The following is a 27548-nucleotide window of genomic DNA, read 5'->3' as shown; positions in this document are numbered from 1 at the left end:
ATACTCAAAACAAAAAACGAAAATTTTTATGGGAAACACAATTTTATTCGCTCAAAAGTACATGCTAACGCAGGTTTAACTGAATACACTTTTTGGCCTTGATCAGCCACAACGATATGCAATTCGTGCGGTTCATGGAACAGATTGAGAAATGTTTTCACAGGGCCTTTAAATCAGACGTATTAGTAATTATTAAAGACGGTAACTTCTCAGGTCATGTTTTGTTTCCTGACTTTGGCGAATGCGCAAACTTCACTTGTTTCAATCCGTTTTCAGCAGAATTTCGATAAATTTTACCTAGCTGAACCCTGAAGATTAAGATTCTTCTTATCTTTTCTAACAAAAGGCCTTCAGAGAAATGCATCAGCGCCAATTTTGAATAACGCTGTGCTTTAACCTATGGCTTTATCATTTTACTGGACAATGTGAGATGATATCAATATATCATACAAGCCTATAACGGATACAAGTATATTCTCCATAAAACACCTATTAATTCGGTTTACAGCGTTTTTATCTTATTTCTACCTATCATTTAATTCCTACTTTAATAGTATCGTATATATCATTCCGCCGCTGACTGAAAATTGGTATTTGTTGTCGTACTTTATCACATTCAGTTAGGTCAAGATCAACATTCACAATCTCTTCCCCTTCTTTGGCTTGTCCAATAACTTTGCCCCATGGGTTTGTGATTTGAGAGTGTCCCCAAGCAATATAGCCCTGCGTGCCTCTGGCCGGGCTAATGGCCAGGACAAACACTTGGTTATCTATAGCTCTGCCTCTTTGCAGCAACTCGAAGTGCAGAGGGCCTGTGGTCAAATTGAAGGCTGCCGGATATATTAGAATTTCCACTCCCTGCAATCGGTAGAGCTTTGCTAGTTCCTCAAACCGCAAGTCGTAGCAAATTCCCAGGCCTATTTTGGTACCTTCTAGATCGAAGGTAGCTAAGCTGTTTCCAGCAGCTAACACATCGGATTCTTTGAAAGTTATCCCTCCAGGAATATCTATGTCGAATAAATGCATTTTGCGATACTTGGCTATGAGCTTTCCTTCGGGGTTCCACACAGTGCAGGTATTGTAGTATTTGCTATTTTCTATTTCAGGAAACGTGCCTCCAACTAAGTAAACGTTGTTGTCTTTAGCAGCCTTGGAGAGCATTTCGGAAGTGGGTCCATTTGGAATCGATTCGGCGTATTCATTGAAAAACTTAGTGCCGTACGGTGAATTAAAACACTCGGGCAGCGAAATCAGCTGTGCCCCTAAAGTCTTCGCTTGGCTGATGAGTTTTCGGGCATTTTCCAAATTTTCGGAACGATTGGCCCCTACTCGCGACTGGATTAGGGCTGTCCGGATAGTTCGCATTACTGACTGCATTGAAGCAACTAATACAACAAAAATAAAGATAAAGAGTACATGATATAGAGAAAAAGTGGGAAAATAATTATTATCTTTTAAAAGTAAACATGCGATGGTATTTTTGGGGTTAGAGGTCAAAATTTTATGGTCGGGTTGCCGTCTACCAGTACGAAAGCAGTAACAGAAACTGATATTTAATTTTTGTTAAACTCACAAGCAGAATTTGAGCTGAGAAATGACCATAATAGTTAGTGACTCATTTTTATGTATTTTATAAATTGATGGCATCTATGTAGTGTGCAAATTTATGAATGATTTGCTAATTATCTCTTAAAATTTCTAGTAGAAGTCGGGTGCAGAAAATCAGCGTTGCCAAAAACTTCTAATTCAGATCAACTTTTCGTATAGCTTTCCCAGTCGCACTACGGTGTTAAACAGAGTAAGAGTACGTTTTGTTGATCCTAAATGTCAAAGTCGATTAAGATGTTTGTTATTCTTGTCAAAAACACCTCCATTGGCATATGATTGGCATCCAACCCAGTGTTTTGTTTTTAAACTATAAATATCGTACGATATTACTGATTTTAGCTTCTAGAAAGCTTCGAATTGGTCGAATTTTCTCGATATGTTATCAATATTTTCGAAAACAGTTTGAGTTTATCTTTAAATCGACAAGGGTGACGTTTTATAGTCCTCAAAAGACACGTATGTTCCACTTAGCTGGCCTATTTGTATTTGTAATGTTTATCTGAATCGGTTGTGAAAATGCGGCATAAAGTGTTGGTTATCGTTTTTTTTACGCTTGTGTGTTGTGAATTCTCTGAAGAAGTAGCCCAGGGACCTCCTGATTCAAGCAAGAAAACCAGCGACAAAGATGATACGTCTGAAGCACAAAGTGATGAAGAAATCATCACTTTTGATGAGAGTGATGTTATTAAAGTGAATACTGGCCAGCGTCGACAGTCTTTGAACAATTTAGAGTCGGTTGAAACAACTTCCAACAATGAAAACTTAAAGGGTAAGTAATCGGACTGTTTTGTCAGGTTTTGATTTCAAATATATTCGTACTACATTAAATACCACACTGAGTTTTTGCAACGCTAATATCCTGTGTGCTTGTTTTTGTATATGTACTTAAATAGTTAGCATTTCCCTAAAGTAAATAATATTGCTAGCTTAATCAGTGGTTGAACTAGCAGTGTTCCATATAAAGTAATCGCAGCCCTTATTTATTTGAATTCTAGCACTGATGATTCTATAGCTTGAAAAGCTTCAATAAGTCAATTGAATTTTACTTTTAACTGATTCAAAATTGCTTTTGGCTAACTGCAGCTCAATTAAATGGAAATTTTTTCTATTGAGATGAATTGCTTTTCTGCTGGCATGTTTAGTGTCTTCTTTGCCTTTCTAATTTAAATCATTGCATATTCACAACCCCGAATGGTATAATACTCACTCTCCATAAAATTTCAGACAAATGCCTACATAAATGACATAAGCAAATTATACTTACAAACTTATCTGGGACTGAATAAATCATCAGAGCGAACCTGGATGTACTAACTTTCAATGTGGATTTATTAACTTCAAATCTTTCATAAACTGCAATATTCAAGTTTTTCACTGAGAAGTCTCAAATCACTTTGCTCTTCTATATTAAACTGCGACATATTGGGGGTGGAATAGTTTGTGTTTTTAGCGCCTATTTTCAATCTAATATGGGCAATGAGTTATTGTAGTAAAGTAAGTAAAAGCTAGAAAAATTTTATCTCTATAGGCAATTAAAAAATATATGTTCTTTAAATAGCTACTGAAAAACGCTTTAAAGATATACAAATGCAAATATGTGGTCTGTTTTCATTGCACTTTTCAAGTTTCAAATTGTACAATATTCTTCTATATTAATTAAACAGTATTATTCTATCACAAGTTTTAAAGTCATAATTATGAACATGATGGACACGTTAATACTTTTAATGATAATGTAGAATTGTGTATCAAAGATAAGCAAAAATATTTATAGTCATCAGGATGATGATAAAAGTAAGCTTGTTTACAGCATATTGTAAGCATTTAGTTAAGCGAAGTTCATGTGTCCTTTTTATGCATTGAAAATGAATACTGTTTTTACTGCTACTTAATGGCATTAGAATACAGCATAATTAGGGTGAATTTTAGCTCTGAGTGTCTAGTATAGTTAAAACTAATTTTACAATGAGGACCTGTTTAAAACTGCATAAAACGGGTCATCCTGTATATTCAGTATGAGGTGTTATTGATTGTCTTCTGTCCATAGGAAATAATATGTGTGTTTTTTGGCTGACAGATGCATTTTTATTTTGGTATATTAATATTCAAGCATTTTCTGCATATAGTTGCCTGAAAACGCTAATGTTACTAATGTTTTTATAGATTGATTCACTGTACACATTTCTGCATCAGTTGCTTTTGGTATAATGCATTTGTTTAAAGCCATTGACGCTTTGGTGTGTTCTAATCAAACTACTGGACTGATAGTTCCATTACTAAACTATGGGAAAATATCAATATGGCATTTATTGTATTTAATTGTTGTTTATTGTTTCTTCTATTAGACAGTGATTCGCTAACACTTTTAGACCTGTTGGAATCCACAGACATGAAAATTATCATTCTTGATCAGGCCAAAGTTCTCGAGAGAATGACAAAAGATGTTGAACTGCACGGGGAAGCACAAAGAGAGATTGATGTTGAGGAAGATTTGCCGCTTCCTGAGTCCGCCTTGGTGGTCAAAGAACTGACACCCGAAGAAGAAGAAGGCAAAAAAATATATGAATCAGCTGCAGGTATCTAACGTTCTATCGATCATTGGTATTTTGCTAAGATGATCGTTATCAGAGCACACTTACTTAAGTAACTTCGGGTGGAAACTGTTTTTGAAGAAACAATTTAAATAAGGGATGTATTTAAAAGAAGATGTAGATATGAATTCAAACTTATTTGCTTAAATGTCGTAGATAGTGTTCGAAAAACTGAGTATAAATACTTGATTTTCAGCTTTGCTAAACAAGACACGTCCGGACAAACCGAAGATCTACCAGATGCTGGTAGAAGCATCCAACAAAGGTAACTTGGAGGCGAAAGCTTTAGTAGCGTGGGCTAAACTGTTTGGAACAACTTTAAAGCAAGAAATCGAGGTGGCCAAGCAGATGTTTCAAGAACTAGCTGAGGACGGCAACCCCGATGGGCATATGGGCATGGGTAGGCGCGAAATCAGTTTAAATAAATTCATATTGAATGGGATTTTATAGGATTTTTGTATGCATCTGGTCTCTCAGTCAATGCGAGCCAGGCGAAGGCTCTGGTTCATTACATGTTTGGAGCCATCGGAGGCAATACGTGGGCGCAAATGGCCATGGGTTACAGATACTTTGCTGGTGCCAGTGTTTCCCCCTTTTGCGAGAAATCGCTGAACTTTTATAGGCAGGTGGCAGAGAAAGGTAAATTAATATATGAATATGTGGATGTGCCAAATTGAATTATATTCTGTTTAGTTAGTCAAGGTGTCTCGTTCAGTGGGGGTGCGGCTATTCAAAGAATCAGGCTATTGGATGACTTAGAAAATGGATATACTTCGGGCATTCTGGACAATGACCTGTTTGAGTATTATCAGCTGTTAGCGGAAAAGGGAGATGTCCAAGCCCAGGTACAAGTTGATAAATAACATTATTCAGAACGATTTTTACCTGGTCAAAGTTCATTCACAGGTTGGACTAGGCCAGTTACACTATCAGGGAGGTAGAGGTGTTGATTTGGACTATCAGAAAGCGATGCATTATTTCACTCAAGCTGCAGATGCTGGAAACGCCATGGCTATGGCTTACTTAGGCAAGGTAAAAAAAATGTTCTTGTTATAAGAAAGTGCTAAAACCGTACTGGTTTGGTTAGTTTAGTTGTTCGACATAACTGTATGGGATTAATAAGTTTTGTAAGCATTTTGCTATTGCTGCAAAAATTATTACATGGTGGTTTTTTGAATAGAAAAAATTACTATTCTTGGGCATCAGACAAAGTTGGTTTTTTTTGTCTGTTGGTTAATAAAAGAATAACTTGTTCGGTCAAATAGCGGCAAAAAAACACTATACACTTAGCTATATTTTTAGCTATCTTCAGGGCTCTAAAAAGGAAACACAGGGACCTCACTTATAAGTATAAAATGTTTTCTTTATTAATACAAAATTACTGTTAAACAATCATGTGTTTGCCCTTTGTCTCTCATGTTTTATTTTCCTTTTGTAAAAATATTTTTGCAATAAAACATCCACTTAAAGAGAGCACATTTTAGATTTACCTTGATGGCAGCGACGATGTAGCAGCAAATAACGATACAGCATTTAAATACTTTAAAAAGGCCTCCGAACTAAACAATCCTGTGGGCTACAGCGGTTTAGGCCTAATGTATTTATACGGTAGAGGAGTGGAAAAAGATTACAATAAGGCATTCCAGTACTTTGTGGCTGCAGCGGACCAAGGATGGGTCGATGGACAGCTACAATTGGGCAACATGTATTTCAGTAAGAACATACCCAAGTACTTTATTTGCAAGTTATTTGAATGATTTGCGTTTTTTAGGCGGCTTAGGTGTGGATAAAGACTACAAGCGCGCCAATAAGTACTTCAACCTGGCTTCACAGTCAGGACACGTATTAGCCTACTACAACCTTGGCCAGATGCATGCTAAGGGAACTGGAATGCTCAGATCGTGTACTACAGCCGTAGAGCTGTTTAAGAATGTAGCTGAAAGAGGACGATGGGGCGAACTGCTGATGCAGGTATGTGTTATTAAAATACTGCCGATATTCAATCGTTTGTGAATTTGTTTAAATTGCAGGCGCATTCGGACTATAGGGAAGGCTTATACAATCAGGCCTTTGTCCAATATGCCCTGTTAGCTGAACTGGGGTATGAAGTGGCGCAGAGCAATGCTGCTTTCATGCTAGATAGAGAGGAAGTGCCCATGTTAAAAGGCGACGAAGGATTGGTAAGAGCGTTGCATTATTGGACTAGAGCAGCTGCTCAAGGGTATTCTGCAGCACAGGCAAGTATTTAATCTACTGCCTCATGTACTTAATGAAACGAACAGAAATGTTCTACTTGGAAAAATACGTTTCTTACAATGTTTTTGCGAAAAACCAGTTAACCAAAGTGTTGCACTAAATTAAACTAAATTGGAGGCCAAAAATTCAATCTACTAGTTTGAATATTTACTTATTCATGTCACTTCATATGTTACACAACTTTCAAAATTTGTGACCTGAATGCACATTAAATATATTATTTATAGGTCAAAGTCGGAGATTACTACTATTATGGTCATGGTACTTCGGTGGATTATGAAACCGCCGCAAGTCAATACAGAATAGCTGCAGACCAACAGCATAATGCTCAAGCGATGTTTAATTTGGGATACATGCACGAACAGGGTTTAGGGATGAGTAAAGATATTCACTTAGCTAAAAGGTATTTTTTATGCGCTCATTCTTTTGCGTGCGCTGCATTTCTTAATTTTGCAGATGTTACGATTTGGCTGCCGAAACCAGTGTAGATGCCAAAGTACCCGTTGCGCTGGCTTTGATCAAACTTAACTTTATATTTGGCTTGGAAAAATTCGAAGAGGTAAGTTTTGTTTAAAGGAAAATTTAAATTTCTGCTAGTTGAACTTTTTTTGCGTTATAGAGTCCATTTAGTCATCTTGTGAACTTTGCTGAAACTTTAAGCACCGACTGGGATCTATATTTAATTTCCACCCTCATGGGTTTACTCGCAGCGATTATTTACTTTAGACGGCCTCAAATTCAACCAGTTGTCTGACGTTTAATATGTTCTTTTCTTTTCGATTGAACCAGGAAAATTGATGAGATAATACGCAAATAAAGGTCTACAATTTATTTTTCAAAATTTAATTTTTCCTTGTGTTATCAGCGGGATAGTTTGCCCTTTATTTCGGCTTATTTGTGATAACATTGTTAACCGTTTTCCAAAGTCTGTGCGATGATAAATATGTGGATGGATGGCCGAAAGAACTAATGCCATACCAGTGCAGCTGATATTCAATTGGAATTGTTTATTTAAAATATATTTTATATGTCGTATCGGCTTCACTTCGTCCAGTCGCATCCAGCAATTAGAAAATGTCAAGATTAGTAGAATTAATTGAAACTTGTTCCTGTAGCTGTGTCGTAAAAGTAACAATTTCTCAGCACTGCTATGATTGGTATTTTAATTTATTTTGTAAATATTTCTCTGTCGTTTGTTGAGATGTATTATTTGTGTGCATGAAGTTGTTAAATATAAAAACACTTTACAATATTTTTGTTGTTTAATGGTCATTTACTGCATTTTAAAATAAAAACTTTCACTAAACTTTCTTGGACAAAAGCGGAATACAAAACATTTTATTATTTTCTTTACAATTTATTGAATACAAGAATACTAAAATAAAATTAAGCATAATAGTTCAAATTTGCCTTCTTCTTAGCTTGAACCTCCATAATGGCATCCATGTAGTCTTCGTGTGTTACAGCAGTGGCATTTCTCCTTAAAGCTATCATGCCAGCTTCAACGCAAACAGCTTTACACTGTAACAGAGAGGGAATGTATAAAATAACAGAATTTTTAATGTCTATAGAATGTCATACTTGTGCCCCGTTGAAATCATCTGTACTCCTTGCCAGTTCTTCAAAATTAACGTCCGGATTAACCGTCATTTTACGAGAATGAATTTGCATAATCCTGGCCCTGGCTTCTTCATTCGGATGAGGAAATTCGATTTTTCGATCTAAACGACCAGATCTTAGGAGGGCTGGGTCCAAAATGTCCACACGGTTTGTTGCTGCAATAACCTGTAAGATAAATAGAATTTGTACATTTGCATCATGTGTTATACATGGTGTTCCTGCATTGCAACTACGGGCAAAAGTGGGTAATTCTTACCTAATTTAATGACTAAAAAGTTTGATCAAAAAAATTACTACGAGCAAAAGTTGAGCTTGAAAAATAGCGATGAAAACTCAGAATTGCGTTCTATTAAAGAGCGAGAAAAAACTCGAAGAAAGATATATGTAACTACTCATTCAGTGCAACTTTTGTTTATTTTGTTACGTATGAAACTGCATAAAGAAGCTATAACATCGTAAACATTTGTAAAGGGTTACCTTTGAGCAAGAAAACATGTCAGTATTTAAACACCATGCCAATTTATTTATTTGATTTGTGTTTGCTTATCTTCATTCTTATTACAATCAAGCTGATTGGATCAAAAAAATTATTCAAATCGAATTGCTGCCTGAGAAAATATTTAGTCAAAACTCAGGAAACATTACTTCGCACAACACTTACAAACTTCGAACAGTCGAAACCCGCTTGTGATATTAAAAAGAAACTTGTAAATTCATGGTACGAAGCGTTTTTAATGCTGATGATCACATTCATTTTGAATCATGAATTCATTTAAAGAATTACCCCCTTTCGTAGGTGCACGACATATAGGAAGACCCAGTATTAGAACGGTTCAGTACTTTGATATCAGCCGTTGAACTGAAGCCATCCAACTGGTTTAACAGCTCCAACATGGTTCTCTGCACTTCCCTGTCTCCTGCCTTCTCCGAATCAAATCTCTTCGTTCCTAGAATGAAATTCCAAACGTGTATTGCCCATCGATGGATTATTTTCCTGTAGAAACCCTACCAATAGCATCTAACTCATCAATGAAAATAATTGCTGGAGCTTTTTCCTTGGCCAACGCAAAAGCGTCTCTAACAAGTTTGGCCCCGTCGCCAATAAACATTTGAACTAATTGAGGTCCTGCTAACTTCAGGAAAGTGGACTTGGTTTGTGCAGCGCAAGCTCTGGCCAGCAACGTTTTGCCGGTACCAGGAGGTCCATACAACAACACTCCTAAAAAGGAATTGATTAGCGAATTTTTGATCTACTAGGGCGTTTCACTTGCCTTTTGGTGGCTGAATTCCAAGGTTTACAAACTTGTCTTTGTGTGTCATTGGCAACACCACAGCTTCAATAAGTTCTTGGATTTGCTTGTCCAAACCGCCGATATCGGAATATTGTTCGGTTGGTCTTTCGTCCACCTATTTAAACCAATAATCGTTTTACAAAGATCAGTCACAGGCGATCGTGCGTTATTCTAATTGCAGTTCAAATAAAACCGGGGTAGGGGGTTAGAGAAGTTTGAAGAATCTCTATGCTGATTTTACACATAGTGTGAAGAGAATTCATAAACGCAACATATCGAAAATATTATCTAAAGTCTTACCTCCATAGCTTTCACTCGAGCATCATATTCGGCAGGCAACGTTTCTAAAATTAGGTACGAATCTTTATTGACGCCTACTAAGTCACCAGGTTTCAGTTTGTCTTCATCAACAAGCCCTATTACCGGAAGGAAGTAGGTTTGTCTCGTAGAAGTTTTCACCACTGCACATTTCCCTGAAACAATTAAAAACTGAATTACTTTAGCGTCCTTTAAATGGCTTAAGCAAGTTACCCTTTCTCTGGGAATCCAGATCCACTACAGCCCCATCTTCCTCCTCTTCTTGGGGGTCGACATCCAGCAGTTCAATAACATTAGAAACCAGATAGGGCAAGGTTTTGTTCACCTTGATTTTTTCAGTATTTTCCTTAATCTTCTCGTTCTGCGCCTGCAACTCGTGATTGATTCTCATCACTTCGCTTTTCATAATTTTTATCTCGTTGTCCATCAATCTGGTTCTGCTTATAATTTCATCACTGGACATTCGCAACACTTCTTCACCAAGTGCTTCTTCGCCATCATTCCACAGAGTTTTATCGTCCAGACTTGTCATGTTGGGCTGTTTATTCTTTTAATCTTATTGAAGAGTTTGAGGTAGGAAAATTAATTACGGGCGAGCAAATATAGAACTTGTTAACTCAGCTAAACAAATTGTTGACAATAAAGATCGCCGATTCATGGCGTAGGCTGTCAGTGTCAGTGAGACGTCAGATCATAAGCGCAGCGAAAAGATCGTTCGTAAGTGTTCAGTGCAGTTTATGCGTGAGGACGATTCATCCATTCGTGATTATCAAAATTTATTGTTTTATTTTCAGTTAAAATCCACTACACATGAAGCAGATTAAATGAAAATCATTCGAGGATAAAGTTGGGGAAACAAATCAAGCAATTTTACTCAAAATTATGTAATTTTCTGTCAGTCTCGGTCAAGTTTCGTCTGCAGAAGCTTTAGAACAATCCGCACAGACTGAGCGCGAACGCACACGCAAGTTTCGTGCGAGATAAAAAAAACTGCCACGTAACATATGATGCACACTCACACGACAACACAAAATAAATGATTTTTTTTCATAACTGGGCAATTTTTGTTTTTATTTTTAATTAAACCATTTATCAACGCTTGTCTTCACTCATTTGACCATCATCTACTTGTTGAGTTATGTCCTTCACTGCTTTAAGCAAGTGGCAAACTCTGTGTGGCAAACCTGGCAAACAAATAAATGTCACCCTGGCAAGTATAATTAATGGTTAATCAAGTGAAAAGTTTTATACAAATGAAAATCGCATTAAGCATGAGGTGAGCGCACGCATTTCCCTCGAGAGCATCTCATGCTTAAACAGTATTAAATTTATTAAATATCGAAGTGTCGTGTGACTTGAACGAAGGTTAAGTTTGGTAAAATTCGGAACGTTTTCCTTTATGATGTCTGGCAATTGTTTGTGAAAATTATTAGTTAATTTAATTATGTAATTCCAGCAATGATGTACAAATCAGTGCGCCTGAAAAGGAATTTTGCCATATGTTATTTGTGACTTGTTATAAGTAGTGTTACATATCAATAAGCCAAGCTGAGATATTAATTATAATCAATGGCTTATAACATTGATTGGATCGTGCCAGCTCTAAGCAAACCGACTCATTTATGGAGACTGGCAAGTACCATAACTATGGTAGCTGTTGGGTTATTCAGCAAAGTTTTAATTAGTAAGTTTTACACTTTATATGCGAGTCAAACATCTAGACCTTTTATTGCCGTTACGATACGTTCTTAGTAGGTTTATTTGTCTGTCTTTTAATGTTTAGTAGTCCTACAATTCACTATACATATATTGTGGAAATTGTGACGATATTAGCAAGATTACTCAAAATTTTAATCAAGAACGTCATCGAAAAATTAAAACAAAATGTGCCCCAACAACTTTCGATTTTAAATCAAGTGAAATCAAGAGTATTTTTGCTGCAAACTAGTCTTGTATTATTTGTATAATATTATTTATATAATAGCAAATTACATACAGCGTGGCGTCCTTTATTATGTTTATTTATGGAAAAGTGGCGATTCAGTCAATGAAAGTGTGAAAAATTACGAAATTCAGTTGGAATATCTAAATTACAGGCTCTAGGAGCTACGAACAGTACAAAGTTTTCGACCAAAACTTAATTTTTCAATTTTACCAGTGAACATCAGCAGATCTCTCAACAATTTTAAATAAAAAATGTTCCAATGATTTTTCTTGAAATTAAAATAATTTTTAACTTAGCGTTCAATTTTGAAGAGAAAGTAAATCCTAACTTTTTCATGTACGACGCCCTGTTTTGACAAAAAAATCACTTGCACTAACATCCTATGCCAGGAATTATTTCATCAAACACCCTGTATTTACAAAAGTATATCAATGTAAATACAACCGCTCATTCTGTGATTATAAACTGTAAAACATATAAATTAGTACGTGATATTAAAAAAAAAACTTATTTGTTCTGTATATGCATGCTAGGAGCCTTCTAAAACTATCACAGAAGGCAAAACAACAAAAATCACTTGTTGATTTTTCAGGATTGCTAAACAGATCCAAAATTTATAATAGGCAAGTAATATCAGACCTACTAGCGAATCGGGACCAATCTAGACCATTAGTGACTGTTTCAAATCATCATTCATGTTTTGATGACCCAGGCATATGGGGTAAGTGAAATTCATTAGTACATAATACGTCGATTCGTTCAAAATATTGTTTTTCCGTGCTTAAACTACGTCATGCTATTACTGGCAAGTAATATTTAATGCCACTCAATTTCCGAATATATTAATAAATTATGTTAATTGCAGTCACTTTCATCACTAGTCTATGAGTAAAAATTCAAAGCTCTTAAAGGTCAAGCATAGTTTGCCTATCATATTCGCATGTACACAAATTCACTGTCTAATTTGCTTTTTTTGTTGCATTTTATGATAACGATCGGAAAGTTACGTTGTTGTTTTAAATATGTTTTATAGGTACATTTTTATAGTGTTACGCTTTATGTATTTGTGGAAAGTCGATGATTATACCGCGAGTGGACAAAGTCGATGCCCAGCAATTTTCAATGTAGTTTTTTTAAGTAATTGTCGTGTTCAATTCAATCAATTATGCAATTAAAAGTTGATCAGGTTTCATCCTAGGTGAATTAAATGTCCAGTTGAAAAACACTTTTTAACGGTTTTTGTATTATTTTCGGCTCAACTAGAGCTGTACAATTCATCAGTATTTTTAGGCATTTTGCAGTTGAGGTCTTCTGGGTATAAAATTTGTGCTATGCAGAAAACGAATTTAATCGAAATACCATTACAACAAAACTAGTCAGGAGTCCTTATCCTGAGACACAGTAAAACTAATTCTTCGTTTCTCTAACCAGCTCATTCCACACAAGTTGATTTGGCAATTTTTTTACGTGTGTTTCTAATATGGATATTTTACATATTTACAATCTATTAAGTCTGTGCAAATTCATACGGTTTCTCAACGCTTTATTCCAGTTTATATTGTGTGAAATACTAATAACTGTTAGCATTGGAGTGGATGAGCTGTTGACCGTTTTCACTGCATACCTTCAACAAAGATATTGCGATTGTAAGGCGTTATCGAAATAGGTCAAAAGCATCGAGATAATGTATATGTGAAGATTTTGAACTCGATCTTTCTGATTAGAAAGCTATAAAAACTTTTACAAACACTTGAAACCAAAAGTTATTGCAGTTGAGCAATCTAACTTAAAATAATGGCATTCATTTAAGCAGATTCTAAGACGTAATTATCAGCATTAATGAATTAAACGAGCAAACTTGAAAAATCTGTGCGGATTGTTGAAAGAAAATGTTGCCGATGTTTAAAATAAAATTAGACCTATAAATTCCAGATAAGAAAATACAATTGAAATGAAAGCGTTTGCTTTTTGAAACACCCTGTACATTAAATAATGCATCGAAACATAAATAAATAGGAGCAAATCTTTAAATAATTGATTAATTAATGTATCAAATGAATCTGTTTCCTACCAACCCAATAAAAGGGAAATTCAGCTAAAAAATGTCTTTGTGTCTGTAAGTTTGAATTTTTTACTGAACTCCAGGCAGCCAAATCAGGATTCTCAAGTTGAGCAAAAAATTCTCCTCAATGGGTCTGAAGATTCCGAACATTGTTCTTCAATATATTTTACCCTTATTGAACATTTCAAAGCGTTCGTTGAAAAATACACACATATGTTTATTAAACGGTTGCACTACGTTAATAGCGAATTGGTGTTTTTTTGATTAGACTTGAACAGCAGCGATGAACCGAACTTGAAATATTAATCGACTTTTTGTAAGTGGCTGCAGAATGCCCAAGTTATTGTGTGTTTACTTGTAGGATTGTTTTTACATTCAATAATTTTTTTTCAGGCACACTTACATTGCGGCACCTTCTGTGTCCCTCAAAAATGCGTTGGTCGCTGGCTGCCCACGATATTTGTTTCACTTGCTCCCAACACTCCTACTTCTTTAGTTTAGGGAAATGTATTCCGGTAATACGAGGAGCGGGCGTATACCAAAAGGCAGTAGACTTTATGATCGAACGATTAGCTAAAGGAGATTGGGTGCATATATTTCCCGAAGGTAAGCAACAGCTCTAGTTAGTTTATTGAAAAGCCCTAAAAAAAAATATTTTTTGCAGGTAAGGTGAATATGTCCAAGGAGCACATCAGGTTCAAATGGGGTATTGGACGAATGATTTTCGAATCGCCTGTCCCTCCGATAGTGGTGCCCATTTGGCATATCGGCATGGACGACGTCCTACCAAACGAACCTCCATATGTGTTAAGATTAAGGAAAAACCTCACCTTTAATTACGGAAATCCCATTGATATGTCTGATATGGTAAGTACATATTTTAAGGTTGAAACTGATGATTTTTTCAGTATTTGAAGCGATGCGACATTATTTTCCACCGCGGCCTAAAAGCCCAGAAAACTCATCAGTTTCAAGCAATGCTGATATACAATTGCTGATATACATTTAAACTTGATCAACAATTTTTTTTAGGTGCGTGCATTGAAGTCGGCAAATGCAACAGAAGAGGAGGCCCGAAAACAAATAACTGACTTTCTGCAAGATCGACTGCAGAAACTTAAAATAGAAACGGAAGCTTTACACGCTCAATATTTTAGGTCAAAATCCTGATACAGGCAAAAATTCAATTAGGAGATTTAATTGGTATACTTTAAGGTAAGCTATCTGGAGGTAAAAATGTGGAAATCCGAATATTGGTAAAAAATCGCATATTGACCTTGCTTCCAATCAACGTGCGCTGAAATATCGAAAAATTCCAGGTTGGTTTATAGTGGATATTTATCGAAACCTGACTAAGGCTTGTGACCAATTTTATACGGTATTTGCATTTTAGTACATTTTGAAAATGTCTGAGAAAGATCTTCTAACTATGGCACTCTTCTAGCATTTCAGCATTCAAAGGGTAATAGCAATAAACTTATTTTCCTAAAAAATATACTTATAGGGTAGCATACATTAAAAATCAAACAGCTTTTCGTATTAAAGGCTTGATAGCCGTTGTCGATTGTCATTTCTCAAACAAACGTTTCCCTTACTTCTGCGGCTTGAATTATTAAAAGCCGGAAGTTGACAAATTTTCCCGTACACTTTTTTAATACTGCCCCAATCGAGGATTGAATTTTATATAAAAATGATTTTTAAAATGTTGATTTTTATAAACGCAATAGGTATAGCTTCCTTATATGGTGTTCTATTGGATGCCGAATTTATATAAGCTAGTCAAACTTAGTTTTAAGTACTAAATTGCCAGTTTCAGCATTGATAGCTTTAACGTTTCACAGTGGCTGTAAAGAAAGATTGTTTTTTGAAAATTTTCCGATAGTGTTATATTTTTGAAAATCGAGCAAGTGTTCATTTACATATTTTTTAAGCTTTTGCTGTAAATATTTGGCACATTATAGCCTTAATATAATTTAGATACTGCAAGTGTTGCCCGAATCTTTGAAATGAAAATAAATAATTAATATGTGCGTGAAATGAGAATTATCATGCCAACTGGTCGCATCAAAGCCAATTGAAATGATCAGAATGCCGATATTCAAGTACCAAAATTTTGAATCATTGCCAAAAATGCATAAATGATGCCAAATTAGAAAATGAATTGTTATATTTAATTTAAGCTTAGGTGATACCCAGAATCTATGGGTTTAATTGGTCCTAATTTACGAAATTTACTTTAAAAAATTATGCAACAAACTTTTACAGCCCTGTAATGTATTAAATTTGTTATATGTACAAAAGGGTTGTTTTTAGAACACGGCTTCCAAAGTGTTATTTTGTATATTTTATAGTTTTGTTGCAGTTTGTTGTTCAATCTTATGAATTTCTTCTACAGGTTCATATATTATATGTCAATGTGTTGCAATAGGAATATATGTAAATAATATTGACAGTGGGTTTCAGAAAACTATAGAATATATTCCCAGCCGTAAACGTATAAAGATAAATTGGTCGCTGTGCTGAAGCCCACTTTAATAACTATTTAATTTAAGGATTTGAAAGTTTACGAAGACTGCGAAATAGAATCCACATTTTATACGTTCATCTATTTCATTGGGTACATTAAGTAGACTGAGGCTATTTTATAATCTTTGTAATGGGTAGGTTTATGGGTGTATACTTTAACAAACCAGAGGACTTCCAAGACAACAACAAAAAATAATAAATCGACATACATTTTATAGTATCGTTATTATTCAAGAATGTACTGATTAGTTCATATGTCCCAGTATTGTTTCTAAAATATTAAAAACTGATACTTTTAGATGTTATTCATTCTCAGAGTCGTCCCAATTGCTTAGCTTTAACTTCGACGACAGTCTTCATGATGTTAACAAATGGTTTTGCCTTTTAGCTTTCGGTGTCTAAAAGGAGCAAGTAAAACGCGAAAGCTAAGACATGATTACAAATTTTAATTCTAATATAATTGATGGAATGTATGTTTATTATTTCAATTAGTTTGCACATTTTATTTTTCATGGCGTTTACATAGGAACTGTAGCAAACGCTTTAAGATTAACTGGGGAAAGTCGGTCTTCATATTGCAATAATCGACCCGGTCATTTGGATTTTTTATGGAATCAAAAGTTTAGAAATTTTAATTAAAATTATACCGACTTATGGTTTTTGATGGCCGCTCCTTTACTAGTCCTGCCAAAGTTAATCATAAATAATGCGCATCACTCAACTTAGAAAGATATTTTATCGAACTATTTAATTGAAGTCGATATTATTTACGGCTTCACCTTCTGATCTGCAATTCAGTAAACATATAGAAAATATCCTGAAAATATAAATGAAAATGCCTACCTCAAAGAAGAATCTTGCGATGAAAGTTGGAAATGAATCAAATCGCTGGATCGTTGCTTGGCAATACTCTTGTTTTGGACTCTTATAGATGCATCGCCGGTCAGTTTTAACTTGGGCATACTGACGCTTGAAGTTAACTTACTGTGGAGCACGTAGCTTTTTTCACAGAGTTTGGGTTCAAACCTTCTGTATCCAAGATCATCTATAATATTTTCAATTCCCACTTCTGCCCGAGATTCTCCAATTTTCTTGTCTGATGTAGAGGTGAATCGATTATTTTGCACCAAATATTCATCGCTCAGCAGCAAACTTTCTGGAATATTCACTCCAGATACGCTAGTTGTTGCATCTAGAAGCAAGTGATGGTACTTGTTGTCCGACCTGTCCTTTTCAGGCGTCAAGTCATAATCGGAGTCGAGCAGTTTCATGTCCATAAACTGACTGTAAGCTGTCCTGGTTAGCTCGAGGATATTCTCCATTGAAGTATCCGCTTCCAAGGAGTGAAGACTTACATCGTACTGCACTCCTTGATCCAGGTTAGTTTTCTCTGGAACATCCCTGTTTTCTACTGTAAACGTTTTGTGGCTGTCCATTGAATCGCGTCTTGTTTGCTCTGAGTTTTCAGCCAAAACGATTAATTTTGGCTGCGAATCCAGCAACGCTTTGTAAACATACACAGGGCCTTTGATCATTACATAATCCTCATCCTTTATTGAACCCTGCAGGATGACTTTAAGATCGGATGTTTTACATGGTTTTTCTTCATTCTCTAAATGCGGATTGGCATCCTTGGAGTTGGTTATCTCTCGACAATGCTCAGGTTGTTTTAAGATTTCCAGTGGCTCAAATTGTTTAAGGTTTAAAAATTCAGTATCATCAGCTTTTTTGTCTGACAAAGGCAAGATTGAATCTTCGTCCGGGATTAGATTACTTCTTGCCGAAGTTGGGACTGAGTGTAGCTTGTTAGAGGTGGTATTTTGGGGCGATTCTGTCAATGCCGTTAAAGACTTTGAATAAGTCGCATTTGTTTTATTCTTTGGAAGCATATTTCCACGCTCTTTTGTTAAAATTTGAATTTTCCTGCTTGCAACGCTTTCTAAATCATCATTTTCTCGAAGCTTTTCAGAGTTCAATTCGGGAATAGCAGATTCCATTCTCTCCTCCTCAACATCCTTTGTTACTTCTTCCGTCTCTCTCTCAGCTTTTCGAGCTGTTGTTGCGCTATTAGTTAAACTACACTTTTCGAAGTCGGAAGTACTGTAACTATTTGTCGCTAGTTTTTCTGATGACTCAATGTCTGTTTTACTACCTCCAATCGGAGTCTGTGTTACATTGACTGAATCAATTGAGTTAGAATCTGTTAATGCTTCGTGTTGGTTTTTTTCACTAAATAGATCTGCTACTGGCTCCTCTGAGGGGTCATTGAAAGTAGCCACATCATTACCTTTCTGGTTCAAAGCTGAAACAAATGGTTAGCTAGTTACAAATCTGAAAGATTGTGTTTGTACCTTCTAAATTCGTTTCTTTAGAATTGAGTTCTTTGACGAAAGTGTCGAAATCTGTAGGTCCTTTTTCTCCATCAAAATCATCATTTTCTTCGTCGTTCTCAATGGTGTTTGGAATGTGCAAATTGGAAGAATTAATTGTGCTTGTTGATGCCGCAGGCTCTGTGCGTTCAGTTACTCTCCCTAAAAATAGTTTTTACATGGTCAATTAAGAAAAATTATACCAAGAGGAGATTCAAATCAACACTTTTTTCATTGAAAATGCCCGCAAGATACAACGCAGCAGGATTGAAAGGCATCTAATTTATTATAGAATGTGAATATTTCATTTGTTCAATTATTCAAAGATTAAACCGATCTACAGACTTGACTTTATCGTGTAACTTACCCACCTAAACTCAATTTCTGCAACAATTTTAATAAACTGGGAGTGACTGGAGAAACATTCCCCATCGTATTATGGTCTCCCGATAAATTGTGGCTTTCAGCTATAGATTGCATTTTGTATAGAGACGATGTACGAATCACCGAACAATCCCTACAACCTTGAAAAGCCTCGCTGCTTAAAACGTAGCTGTGTCCATTGGGGGAATTCTGGAACTTGTTTAGGGAATCAGGTTGATTCACATCTTCAAGCGTTTGATATTCTTTGCAGTCGATATTCAACTCTTTGCAAAGATTGACTATATGAAGATGCATCTTCCTCTGCAAGAAAGTTACGGAGAACAAGTTGCGCAATGAAATATTAAATAAATTGCGCACCATGTTCAGCCGGTCTTTGTTCAAATCCACATGCGATTTGAAGAGCCTTTTTATATCACTGTTTGAGTAGAAGTCATTGGAAATAATGTCTTCGGTAATGCGAAGGAGAAATAACAGGTATTCGTGGTCTTCTGCGCTGCAAGCAAATGTATGCAGTAGGAATACTATGGAAGTTGGTACAACCCAGTTTACCTTCCAGTGGGTGATGTATTTGAATCCTCTCCTCGGCTATGATCTTCTTCTTTACTAATTGACGTTCTTTGACTAGTGGGAGCCGAAACGTGTTCACTAGTTTGTGAATTATCTTGTGGCAATTCCAAGTGAAGTCTTGTGCTTTGAGATTCAGTCGATGGATTGTTCACGCTTCTGGTTGTTAACACAGAATGGCGTTTTTTCTGCTTCAATTTGAACATGGGTTCCGCGTTATAGAAGGGCGCAGTTGAAAAGGATCTATACGGCAGCTGAAAAGCATTCCTTGAAATGCCAGTTAAGGGCTATCTAATTAGAGCTACTTACTGGTTCTTTTGGAGTTGCGTTATCGTTTCTTCTAGTGCCAGGCCTAGAGGATGAGGCCCCTAGAAGACAAGCTTCGCTCTTTGCTTCTGAGTTTAGGCAATTGTGTTTTTTTACTAAGCCTCTTCGTTTTGGGGGTTGACTTTGGTGTGCGCTTGTATTGTAAATTTTTCTACAAACAATTGTATAGATTCAAAGTAACTTTCCGTTGTTGTTCAGAAGACTGACTACCTTAAATGCTCATTAGTGGCCCCTTTTGACTGCTTATCCAAACCGTGCATTGCCATGGGGGATTTTAGTAAACTCTGCGGAATAGAAGTATCCACCGTACTTTTAACATTTTTCAGCATTTTGTAGTGGTTTCTCATGTGAAAATACACGCTTATATCATTGAAGTATGTAATAGTCATTTTAGAACGAAATTAAGCTTGAATTAACTAAGTAAATGGGAAATTTTTGCAAAAAGTGATCACTTACAACAAAGAAATTGCCTTTGATGCGCATGTTCAGTGGCTCGGACTTGTTTTCTTATGTAATTTAGACTGAGAAGGTTGAAAATAATGTTTGTAAAAAGTCAAACTTACCCAAATAATTTTCTGCAGCAAAGTGGAACTTTACACAACTTATTTTTTTATATATGAAAATTGCGCTAAATTTCAAAATTCCTGACATCCGTCAATCTTACAGTCAATGTTGCCAACATAGGCAAGTAGTTTTTTAGTTTGGAAGTTCTGTGGGCATGACGTCAACGAGGAGGAGGTGAGAGAAATATTCTATTGTGCGAATTTTGGGCGACAAATCTTCTATGTGTGGACATCGAATGCGGCGTGGAAATGTACTCTGATAGTCCTGATTTTTTAAATTACTCGTCTTGCCAATCACATCGATATCCGTGTCTCTTTCCCCCTGTATATCTGTGACAGAGACAGATGTAATACTATATGTAAGAAAGGAAAAAACAAAACTTCGTCACATTTTGTGAGGTGCGATTTTTTGCTTATGTTGGCGACAATTTTTTTGTTGTTGGCGACAATTTTTCATTAATATATTTTAGACACGCAAGTAAATATATATAATTTCAATTCAACTTGTTTGAAAAGCTAAAGTTCTTGCTTAATTTAAACCGTTCCGCTTTGTTTCTATTGGTTTACTCCGTTTGAATTTACTTGGCGCCAAAACCGGCCATTTTTAAGTCTACATTTGGCAACATTGCCATTTCTCAGTCTGGTCACCCTGGGTGCAAACACCTAAAGACGAAGAAGATTGATGCGGGAGTTGTCACTCGTCAATCTCAGACTTTCTTTGGCGTCCATTGCTGCTTGACTACGTGCTAGTTTTTGTTAGATACAGTTATCTCTGAATTTGAGTGAATTTGTGCAGTCCACAGTTACTTAAATCATCAATTATGAGTACCCGTGTATTTGTAGGTGGCCTCACTTACAAAGTTCGCGAACGTGATCTGGAAAAGTTTTTCCGCAAATATGGCCGCATCAAGGAGGTGTCGATGAAAAATGGATACTCGTTTGTGGAGTTTGAAGACTACAGAGACGCTGAGGATGCTGTTTACGAAATGAACGGTAAGGACCTTATGGGAGAAAGAGTTACGGTAGAACGTGCAAGGGGTACGCCCAGGGGCAGTGACAGATGGCGTGACAGCAGGGATTCAAGAGGTTTTGGAGCCCCCGCTAGAAGAGAGAGGAGCGACCGGGATAGGGAACCGAGAGGCCGTGATAAGTACGGGCCTCCCACCCGTACTAAGTACCAAGTAATCATAGAAAATCTGTCCAGTCGATGCTCGTGGCAAGACCTGAAAGATTATATGAGAAAAGCTGGTGAAGTTACTTATGCAGACGCTCACAAACACAATCCTAATGAAGGAGTTGTCGAGTTTGCATCGTTGGAAGACATGAAGAACGCAATTGAAAAGCTTGATGACACCGAAATAAATGGACGAAGAATAAAGATTGTCGAATCTGGCAAGAACAGAAAGAGCGGAAGTCGATCACGCTCTCGGTCGGCTTCACGTTCCCGATCTAGATCCAAGCAAGGTTCCAGATCCAGATCGAGGTCCAGATCTCCTGAGAACGAGGTTGCAAAGAGATCTGCTTCAAGATCTCGATCAAGGTCTCGTGATTAATCACACAACAGTAATCACCATAACATAACGGAGTTTAAAACCAAGAGAATTAATTTCTATGCGCTTTACATTAAAATTGCAAGAAAAAAACCAGAAATAATTTTCTTGCTTTTTGTTGAAAAACTAGTTTTAAGCTTGAGTTGGGGAAAGAGTTTCATATATCTATATATTGGGAGTTTCCAATAATCAAATGTAATCTAGACATAAGAAGTTGAATCCTCCCATAACATAGGCCATTATAAACGAAGTTAACTAATTCTCTATTTCGCCTGTATTATTTTATTCAAGTATATTCAATTAAATAATACAGCGAATGGAATAAGTTCTCACTTTTGTCTACCAGCAAGGTTGGTTTGTTTCAAAAACATGTTTAGACGTTCAGCTTAAGGGATTAACTATGATTGCATCAAATATCTGCTTTGATCGTTTTAATTTTTTGTGACCTTATTATAGTTAGAACAATATGACCATCAGAAATTTAAACTAGTGTTTAACAAGTAATCAATTGGAGGCTTTCAAATGCTGTATATTTATAATACATTTGGCGTGTTTAATAAAATATATAATTTCTTATGTATATAGACTGCAATAACTTTTGGTTGATGTGATTGTCTACTTATCGCAGACTATCAGAAACATCCACATTTTGACTTCATTTTATTATTTTTACTGCTTAAGTGAATTATTTTTTTTTATTTGCTCATATTGTAGGTTAGCAATTAGCATAATAAAAATCTGAAAAAAACATTTGTATCTTAAAAATGTTTTATGTTTTTGTGTAGGTGTTCAATCCATTCACTCATCCCTGTATTGAGAGTATTCCCTTCCAATAAAAGGTCAATTTGCTAACGAGGCATGGGAGGTGGTCCAGTCAAGATCAAGACTGCATTCCAAGGTTCCAATTTTGGTGGTGAAGAGTAGCCGAGCGCAAAATTGGATCCGATGGTTTATCAGTCCACCTGAGCTTATTCTCAACCGCTACCACATATTACTTTAACTGGCTTTGGAGAGTTACCAACAAAGGTTTTTTCTGTGGCTTGGACAAAGAAAACGTTTCCAATTCCGGTCGGCTGTTCCAAAATAGATGAAGGTTCCAACTAATTAAGGGGGCAAAATTCCAATGATTTCCATTCCATCCACCAGATTCAGGGTAAATATTGTTTTTGATAAGTCAGATCTTTAGTTTCCTTAGCGGTGTTTTATAGTTCAATGCTTTGATTGATGTTTTGTTAGTTTCACTGTACACCTTCATAGCTTATTCAAGCTACTCACATTATATAGAAGGAGTTTCAAGTTTAATTCGCATTTTTTAAAGTATGGTCGACAATTGGAAATAAATAATAATTTTGTGGTAAAACAATATTCTATTTCAGTTAAAGCATTTTTAGTTTCATTCGGTTATAGACTTAAATTAAGGCTACTATTTGCTGTATCAGTGGTGAAGATTAAAAAATTAAGCAGTGATTGATAAACTCAAATATGACTTCAATTCGCATCAGCACAAAAGCATATTTTCCATTCATTCGTTTTTTCTTATGTAATCGATAAGATTGACTGACAGTCTTCTATTGTATTTTTGCCAATTGTTACCATTTGACTTGCTCAAAATGCTGTTCATAATGTGAATTGATAAGCCAAAAGGTTGAAAATATCCCGGTAATAAGTCTGAAAGAATGTTTTGCATGCATTTGCAACAAAAAAATAGCTAATTTACGAAATTTGCATTTATTTAAATAATATCTTGTTCGATTGTTACATAGGTTTTGTCAGTTTTTGCAATTTTTTTTGTATTTTTAATCAGAGTGTTTTTTCATTTGCCCTCTACAATTCCCAGCGGTGTTCGAATGAAGCCAAAAGTTTTAATTAAAATCGGACATTTTTTCGATAGTTCATGTTCAAGGCAAAGCTGAGCGCCGATGAAAGGAGAAAAATGATTGACCTAAAGTAGCTGCCATGTCGTTATAATCGTAAAGAAGATCCGACGTTTTTTGCGCAATTTGAACTGAAAGTTCGATTAAAACCCGGTTCATTTTCAAGTGAATTATCATGGAAAAAGTACATGAAAGACCGATGATTTTGCAGGAGTTCATTGAGGACCTGAAGAAGAAAGCGACCATGGAGGCAACTCAAATCGATTCACTGGAAATTGATGCCAGACATAGCAATAATAATTTTTAAAATGTCTTGTGGGCTATGTATGCGGACTTGGCTAAGAACATTTGCAGGATTTTGCTCCCACATTTGCCCTACAACTCAGACATCAGTTTCAGCAAAAATAAGAATTGCATCCGAGTTTATGCATCGCTTATATACCTCTTCAATTCACATGGTCGTATTACTTGAAAAAAATTGAGAGTTTTAAGATCCCTCATGCAAGTGCAAATAAAGTTAACACTTTCTAGTACCTAAATAAACGGTTTTCTGGTTTAATTTTCAGCTGTTGTTAAAAAACTGACAAAACTTTTAATATGTAGCAGTCTAATATTATAAAGCGTTTATATTTTTCAATTTTCTTCCACCAGCCAAAACAGCACCGACTTAAATTGAAACCTCCTGCGTTAAGATAAATCATTTATATCACCGAATCGGCGGACCGAATACAAATCAATATTTGCCTTATTTTAAATGAAATAACGCACATATATCGAGCGCATCTTGAAGGATGTAATCGTCAGATACGTATTATGTATGTGCATTATCTCATTTAAAATAAAGCAAATATTCATTTCCATTCGCTGCGTCTGTCCGATACCTGCAAAGCCTCAATTATTTTAGGATAAATAAAAAAGTAGACCAAGAAAGCTCAAAATTTTCATGAAAACGTTACGTTTTTTAGTGACATGTTCATGTGTTGTTAGAACATAATTAGCCTGGATTACGCTAGGGTTTCTAAATTTTGGTATTTTATTGAAACTGGAATGTTATTTATAGGTAGTCCATTATTCCAGTCCCTAGCTTTCGCAATTCTTTCGACATCCCCTAAAACGAGCAACGTCTTATCCACAGCGCAGCCTCATCGGTCTACTTCATATTAAAGCAGGGATTAATTTCAAACCGATTTTTTCCAAATTGTGTTCCGCCTCCGAGGAGCCAGCGATTTCTACAGCCTGATCCAACTAACCCAAAATAAGCAAATAAAATCCGAAAGAAGTGAGGAGGACCAGAAAGGCTACAATTTTCCAATTTAACTGACCATTCCAGGCATTAGAGCAGATGCCTATTTTCCAGTAGTACCAGCCACTGTGTGTGAAGTGCGAGGAAACAAGGTGGTCATTTTGTTTATGAAGCTTAGTTAGAGATTGATTGATAACTGATTAAAATATTTTAATTAAACTCCACAAAAAAGAAAAAATCGGGATTTTTTGTAGATTTCTGAGTTGCGATAATAAATAACCAGGTCAACAAATTCAAGGAACTATAACGGTTGACGAAAATAAATGTTCTCCAATTAAATATGTTTATGCGATATAGGTACCTAAAAACAGATTTTTTCCAATTGATAAATGCAGAAAATTGCCTAATTTAATTAAGGTTTAAGGTACGTAAATAGAAGACTAGTGACGTTTTTGCTTGGAATTTTTATCTTTTTAATTTACTCATTATTGTATCACCGCTAGTCTTGGTCTTTCTGTGCCGCTTAAAGTCGCACGATTATTATTAAAGTGCCAATGATGAAAATGTGCAACAATATTTCCCAAAAGATTCCCGCACAAAAAGGTTGGCAACATTTCAAATACGTAAATGCATCTAAGTACTAATCGATTCATCATTTATTGAAAATTGTTTTTCTGTGCAATTTTATGGCATAAATTCGTACGAAATGTTAAATTCTGGTAAGCGATTAATTGCAGCAAAAGCATTTAATCGCTTGACGAAATGAAACTATAAATGTGCATTTTTTTAATTCACAGATTGGAAATTTTGTTTAAACGTGGAGTATTATTTTCGAAATGTAGAAGTAACAAAACGCGTTTTAAAATTGCTGGTATGTTAAATTTTGCCAACAAAAGATAAACCTTCCAATATTCCAAAGAACTCCAAAATACTTTTTAATTATCTCAGCTCTGAGTTATTTGTATTATTGATGTATTTCAGTGTTCATTAATAATTTAATCATGAAAAATGAAGGATAACGGGGACCTTTTTATAAAAGAAAAACAATTCAATAGGCATTGTTTACTTCAGATGCATACTTTACAAGTGTATTAAATTAAAAATATACAAAACATCCCTATACCTACCTAACACTAAAACAGCTTACTCAGTAAACACTTGTCTTTAGTATGTATACTAACTCAACTCTTCAACCAAGCAACTTAAGGCTCATCACAAGTACATTTATAAATTAAGAATCAGTTTGATTGCAACTAATTATTTCTTCTTCGTTCATAGAACGAACGTTCATCCATGCCATCACTTTCGGCAACCAAAGCTCTTTCTAAAATAACGCGACCCTCCTTGTACTTTTGATTGTCCTCAGTGGCAAATTCGTACATCCAACCCAGCTTCGAATCACAAGATTTGCAGGAAACGTCTCGAACCTATAGATAGAACGTAAAAAATAGATATCGTCAAAGTAGCAAAACGTACAAGATGGACTGATTGACTGAGTCAAATCTGTTATCGTCGGAAGAACTCATTCAAGCAAGTAACATCAGCCTGTTTTATATATTTTCAGCTAGTTAGTAATGCAGTATATCCAACATACATGGTTATTTTTGAGGAGAATATTAGAAAACCCATCTTTAACACAAGTGTTTCAGATAATGCGACAAAATCTGAAGAAGCAAAAGATTGTATAGAAAACTTGAATAAATTGTCAGTTTTCCAAGCAAAGAGAATTAACTGTTCCAATTCCAAAAACGAAAAATTCACATCTGTATTTGGCAGAACACAAAAAATAGCGTTCAAATAATCTAAATTTAGAAGACAAATTGGCACCGCATAAAAAATGTGTCAATGTAGGAGTACGAGAAAATAGAAAGTAGTAGAAACTTAAGTTTGAGTCACGCAAGCTGTAGACTTGTTTAAAGGAATTACATTTACCATGTGGCGCCCGGTCAGCATGACCCTGTCTTGGACTTCGCTATAGGTCAAATTCACTACTCGATTAAACAGAAAAGCACGTCCTGTGGCTCCAGTAAATCGAGTGCTGATCAATTCTGATCTGTTTGTTAAATTGGTGTCACATCTAGCGCAAGAAAACAGGCGGGTGCCTCCCATGTGCTCCAGGAAAATTTTACCCATCTTTACAAGCCTAACGAAAAAATAGGTATTCATATTATAAAAGATTTCTCTAAGATAAATTCAGTACTTACTTTGCAGAAAGAACAATGAGTTGGCTAATTTGCTCAGTATTCACAGATTTCGACCTGTTTATTACAGATTCATAGATTAACATGAAGAGAATAAACAAAATACAATGGCACGGAACCACAGATCACAGAGGTTACAGAGTATAGGTTGGACAGTTTAGCTTTCCCGCCAAAATGATTTTGCTAAATGCAACCACAGAGAGGCGTAGTCCAAAAATCCAGAGGATCAGCTGATTGTTTGCATGCGTTTGTTTT

The 27548-nt window shown here is 35.7% G+C and overlaps 7 protein-coding genes across 11 annotated transcripts; 3 read left to right on the top strand and 4 right to left on the bottom strand.

The window, feature by feature from the left end:
• Window positions 1–457: 457 nt before the first annotated feature.
• On the bottom strand, window positions 458–3320 carry LOC109544985 (omega-amidase NIT2). Of its 2 annotated transcripts, none has more exons than XM_019915433.2 (2): window positions 2873–3320; window positions 458–1385 (listed from the first exon to the last, which is right to left on the bottom strand). In XM_019915433.2, the coding sequence occupies exon 2, from the start codon at window positions 1375–1377 to the stop codon at window positions 532–534; it is 846 nt and encodes a 281-aa protein (XP_019770992.1). In that variant the 5' UTR covers window positions 1378–1385; window positions 2873–3320; the 3' UTR covers window positions 458–531. The 2 variants fall into 2 exon arrangements, with proteins under 2 accessions (XP_019770992.1, XP_019770993.1); XM_019915434.2 differs by lacking the exon at window positions 2873–3320 and adding an exon at window positions 1574–1725.
• Window positions 1862–7707, top strand: LOC109544982 (protein sel-1 homolog 1). 3 transcript variants are annotated; one of them, XM_019915431.2, is made up of 12 exons: window positions 1862–2377; window positions 3996–4184; window positions 4396–4599; window positions 4650–4838; window positions 4893–5044; window positions 5106–5231; window positions 5684–5912; window positions 5971–6170; window positions 6230–6436; window positions 6683–6858; window positions 6912–7014; window positions 7075–7707. In XM_019915431.2, exons 1-12 carry the CDS (start codon window positions 2125–2127, stop codon window positions 7207–7209), a joined length of 2163 nt encoding a protein of 720 aa, XP_019770990.2. In that variant the 5' UTR covers window positions 1862–2124; the 3' UTR covers window positions 7210–7707. The 3 variants fall into 3 exon arrangements, with proteins under 3 accessions (XP_019770990.2, XP_019770989.2, XP_019770988.2); XM_019915430.2 differs by having other exon boundaries at window positions 3978–4184; XM_019915429.2 differs by having other exon boundaries at window positions 3954–4184.
• Window positions 7708–7796: 89 nt separating this feature from the next.
• Window positions 7797–10368, bottom strand: LOC109544984 (26S proteasome regulatory subunit 6A-B). Its single transcript, XM_019915432.2, has 7 exons — window positions 9899–10368; window positions 9668–9840; window positions 9347–9482; window positions 9085–9294; window positions 8916–9022; window positions 8037–8240; window positions 7797–7976 (listed from the first exon to the last, which is right to left on the bottom strand). Exons 1-7 carry the CDS (start codon window positions 10215–10217, stop codon window positions 7842–7844), a joined length of 1284 nt encoding a protein of 427 aa, XP_019770991.1. The 5' UTR covers window positions 10218–10368; the 3' UTR covers window positions 7797–7841.
• Window positions 10369–10791: 423 nt separating this feature from the next.
• On the top strand, window positions 10792–16433 carry LOC109545007 (tafazzin). 2 transcript variants are annotated; one of them, XM_019915475.2, is made up of 6 exons: window positions 10807–10961; window positions 11142–11369; window positions 12223–12351; window positions 14086–14298; window positions 14357–14559; window positions 14725–16433. In XM_019915475.2, the coding sequence occupies exons 2-6, from the start codon at window positions 11255–11257 to the stop codon at window positions 14860–14862; spliced, it is 798 nt and encodes a 265-aa protein (XP_019771034.1). In that variant the 5' UTR covers window positions 10807–10961; window positions 11142–11254; the 3' UTR covers window positions 14863–16433. The 2 variants fall into 2 exon arrangements, with proteins under 2 accessions (XP_019771035.1, XP_019771034.1); XM_019915476.2 differs by lacking the exon at window positions 12223–12351 and having other exon boundaries at window positions 10792–11369.
• Window positions 16434–16675: 242 nt separating this feature from the next.
• On the bottom strand, window positions 16676–20626 carry LOC109545032. The gene is made up of 9 exons (XM_019915512.2): window positions 20426–20626; window positions 20073–20146; window positions 19845–20013; window positions 19521–19789; window positions 19329–19464; window positions 18959–19271; window positions 18570–18749; window positions 17062–18520; window positions 16676–17005 (listed from the first exon to the last, which is right to left on the bottom strand). Exons 2-9 carry the CDS (start codon window positions 20126–20128, stop codon window positions 16966–16968), a joined length of 2622 nt encoding a protein of 873 aa, XP_019771071.2. The 5' UTR covers window positions 20129–20146; window positions 20426–20626; the 3' UTR covers window positions 16676–16965.
• Window positions 20627–21106: 480 nt separating this feature from the next.
• Window positions 21107–22551, top strand: LOC109544964 (serine-arginine protein 55). Its single transcript, XM_019915396.2, has one exon. The coding sequence runs from the start codon at window positions 21247–21249 to the stop codon at window positions 21976–21978; it is 732 nt and encodes a 243-aa protein (XP_019770955.1). The 5' UTR covers window positions 21107–21246; the 3' UTR covers window positions 21979–22551.
• A 3588-nt stretch (window positions 22552–26139) lies between these two features.
• Window positions 26140–27431, bottom strand: LOC109544963 (protein yippee-like 5). The gene is made up of 3 exons (XM_048667360.1): window positions 27297–27431; window positions 27025–27235; window positions 26140–26519 (listed from the first exon to the last, which is right to left on the bottom strand). The coding sequence occupies exons 1-3, from the start codon at window positions 27377–27379 to the stop codon at window positions 26346–26348; spliced, it is 468 nt and encodes a 155-aa protein (XP_048523317.1). The 5' UTR covers window positions 27380–27431; the 3' UTR covers window positions 26140–26345.
• Window positions 27432–27548: the final 117 nt, after the last annotated feature.

This window comes from Dendroctonus ponderosae, unplaced genomic scaffold (genome assembly GCF_020466585.1).
Source record: "Dendroctonus ponderosae isolate FM_Combo_2020 unplaced genomic scaffold, Dpon_F_20191213v2 Dpon_F_20191213_6, whole genome shotgun sequence".
Lineage (NCBI taxonomy): Eukaryota > Metazoa > Arthropoda > Insecta > Coleoptera > Curculionidae > Dendroctonus > Dendroctonus ponderosae.
This window is presented reverse-complemented; position numbering and strand designations above follow the sequence as displayed.

Coding starts and splice junctions, on each gene's coding strand:
- LOC109545007 (XM_019915475.2), top strand. CDS start 11,255: ATGGCTTATAACATTGATTGGATCGTGCCAGCTCTAAGCAAACCGACT. Junction 11,370..12,222: donor ATTCAGCAAAGTTTTAATTA/GTAAGTTTTACA, acceptor TTGATTTTTCAG/GATTGCTAAACAGATCCAAA. Junction 14,560..14,724: donor CCATTGATATGTCTGATATG/GTAAGTACATAT, acceptor AATTTTTTTTAG/GTGCGTGCATTGAAGTCGGC.
- LOC109545032 (XM_019915512.2), bottom strand. CDS start 20,128: ATGGCAATGCACGGTTTGGATAAGCAGTCAAAAGGGGCCACTAATGAG. Junction 18,750..18,958: donor GTTGCAGAAATTGAGTTTAG/GTGGGTAAGTTA, acceptor AACTATTTTTAG/GGAGAGTAACTGAACGCACA. Junction 17,006..17,061: donor TCGCAAGATTCTTCTTTGAG/GTAGGCATTTTC, acceptor ACTGAATTGCAG/ATCAGAAGGTGAAGCCGTAA.
- LOC109544982 (XM_019915429.2), top strand. CDS start 2,125: ATGCGGCATAAAGTGTTGGTTATCGTTTTTTTTACGCTTGTGTGTTGT. Junction 6,437..6,682: donor AAGGGTATTCTGCAGCACAG/GCAAGTATTTAA, acceptor TATTATTTATAG/GTCAAAGTCGGAGATTACTA. Junction 6,859..6,911: donor GATATTCACTTAGCTAAAAG/GTATTTTTTATG, acceptor TTAATTTTGCAG/ATGTTACGATTTGGCTGCCG.
- LOC109544984 (XM_019915432.2), bottom strand. CDS start 10,217: ATGACAAGTCTGGACGATAAAACTCTGTGGAATGATGGCGAAGAAGCA. Junction 9,841..9,898: donor TCTGGATTCCCAGAGAAAGG/GTAACTTGCTTA, acceptor TAATTGTTTCAG/GGAAATGTGCAGTGGTGAAA. Junction 9,023..9,084: donor TGATGAGTTAGATGCTATTG/GTAGGGTTTCTA, acceptor ATTTCATTCTAG/GAACGAAGAGATTTGATTCG.
- LOC109544964 (XM_019915396.2), top strand. CDS start 21,247: ATGAGTACCCGTGTATTTGTAGGTGGCCTCACTTACAAAGTTCGCGAA.
- LOC109544963 (XM_048667360.1), bottom strand. CDS start 27,379: ATGTTAATCTATGAATCTGTAATAAACAGGTCGAAATCTGTGAATACT. Junction 27,236..27,296: donor CTCATTGTTCTTTCTGCAAA/GTAAGTACTGAA, acceptor TTTTTTCGTTAG/GCTTGTAAAGATGGGTAAAA. Junction 26,520..27,024: donor TGCTGACCGGGCGCCACATG/GTAAATGTAATT, acceptor TTCTATCTATAG/GTTCGAGACGTTTCCTGCAA.
- LOC109544985 (XM_019915433.2), bottom strand. CDS start 1,377: ATGCAGTCAGTAATGCGAACTATCCGGACAGCCCTAATCCAGTCGCGA.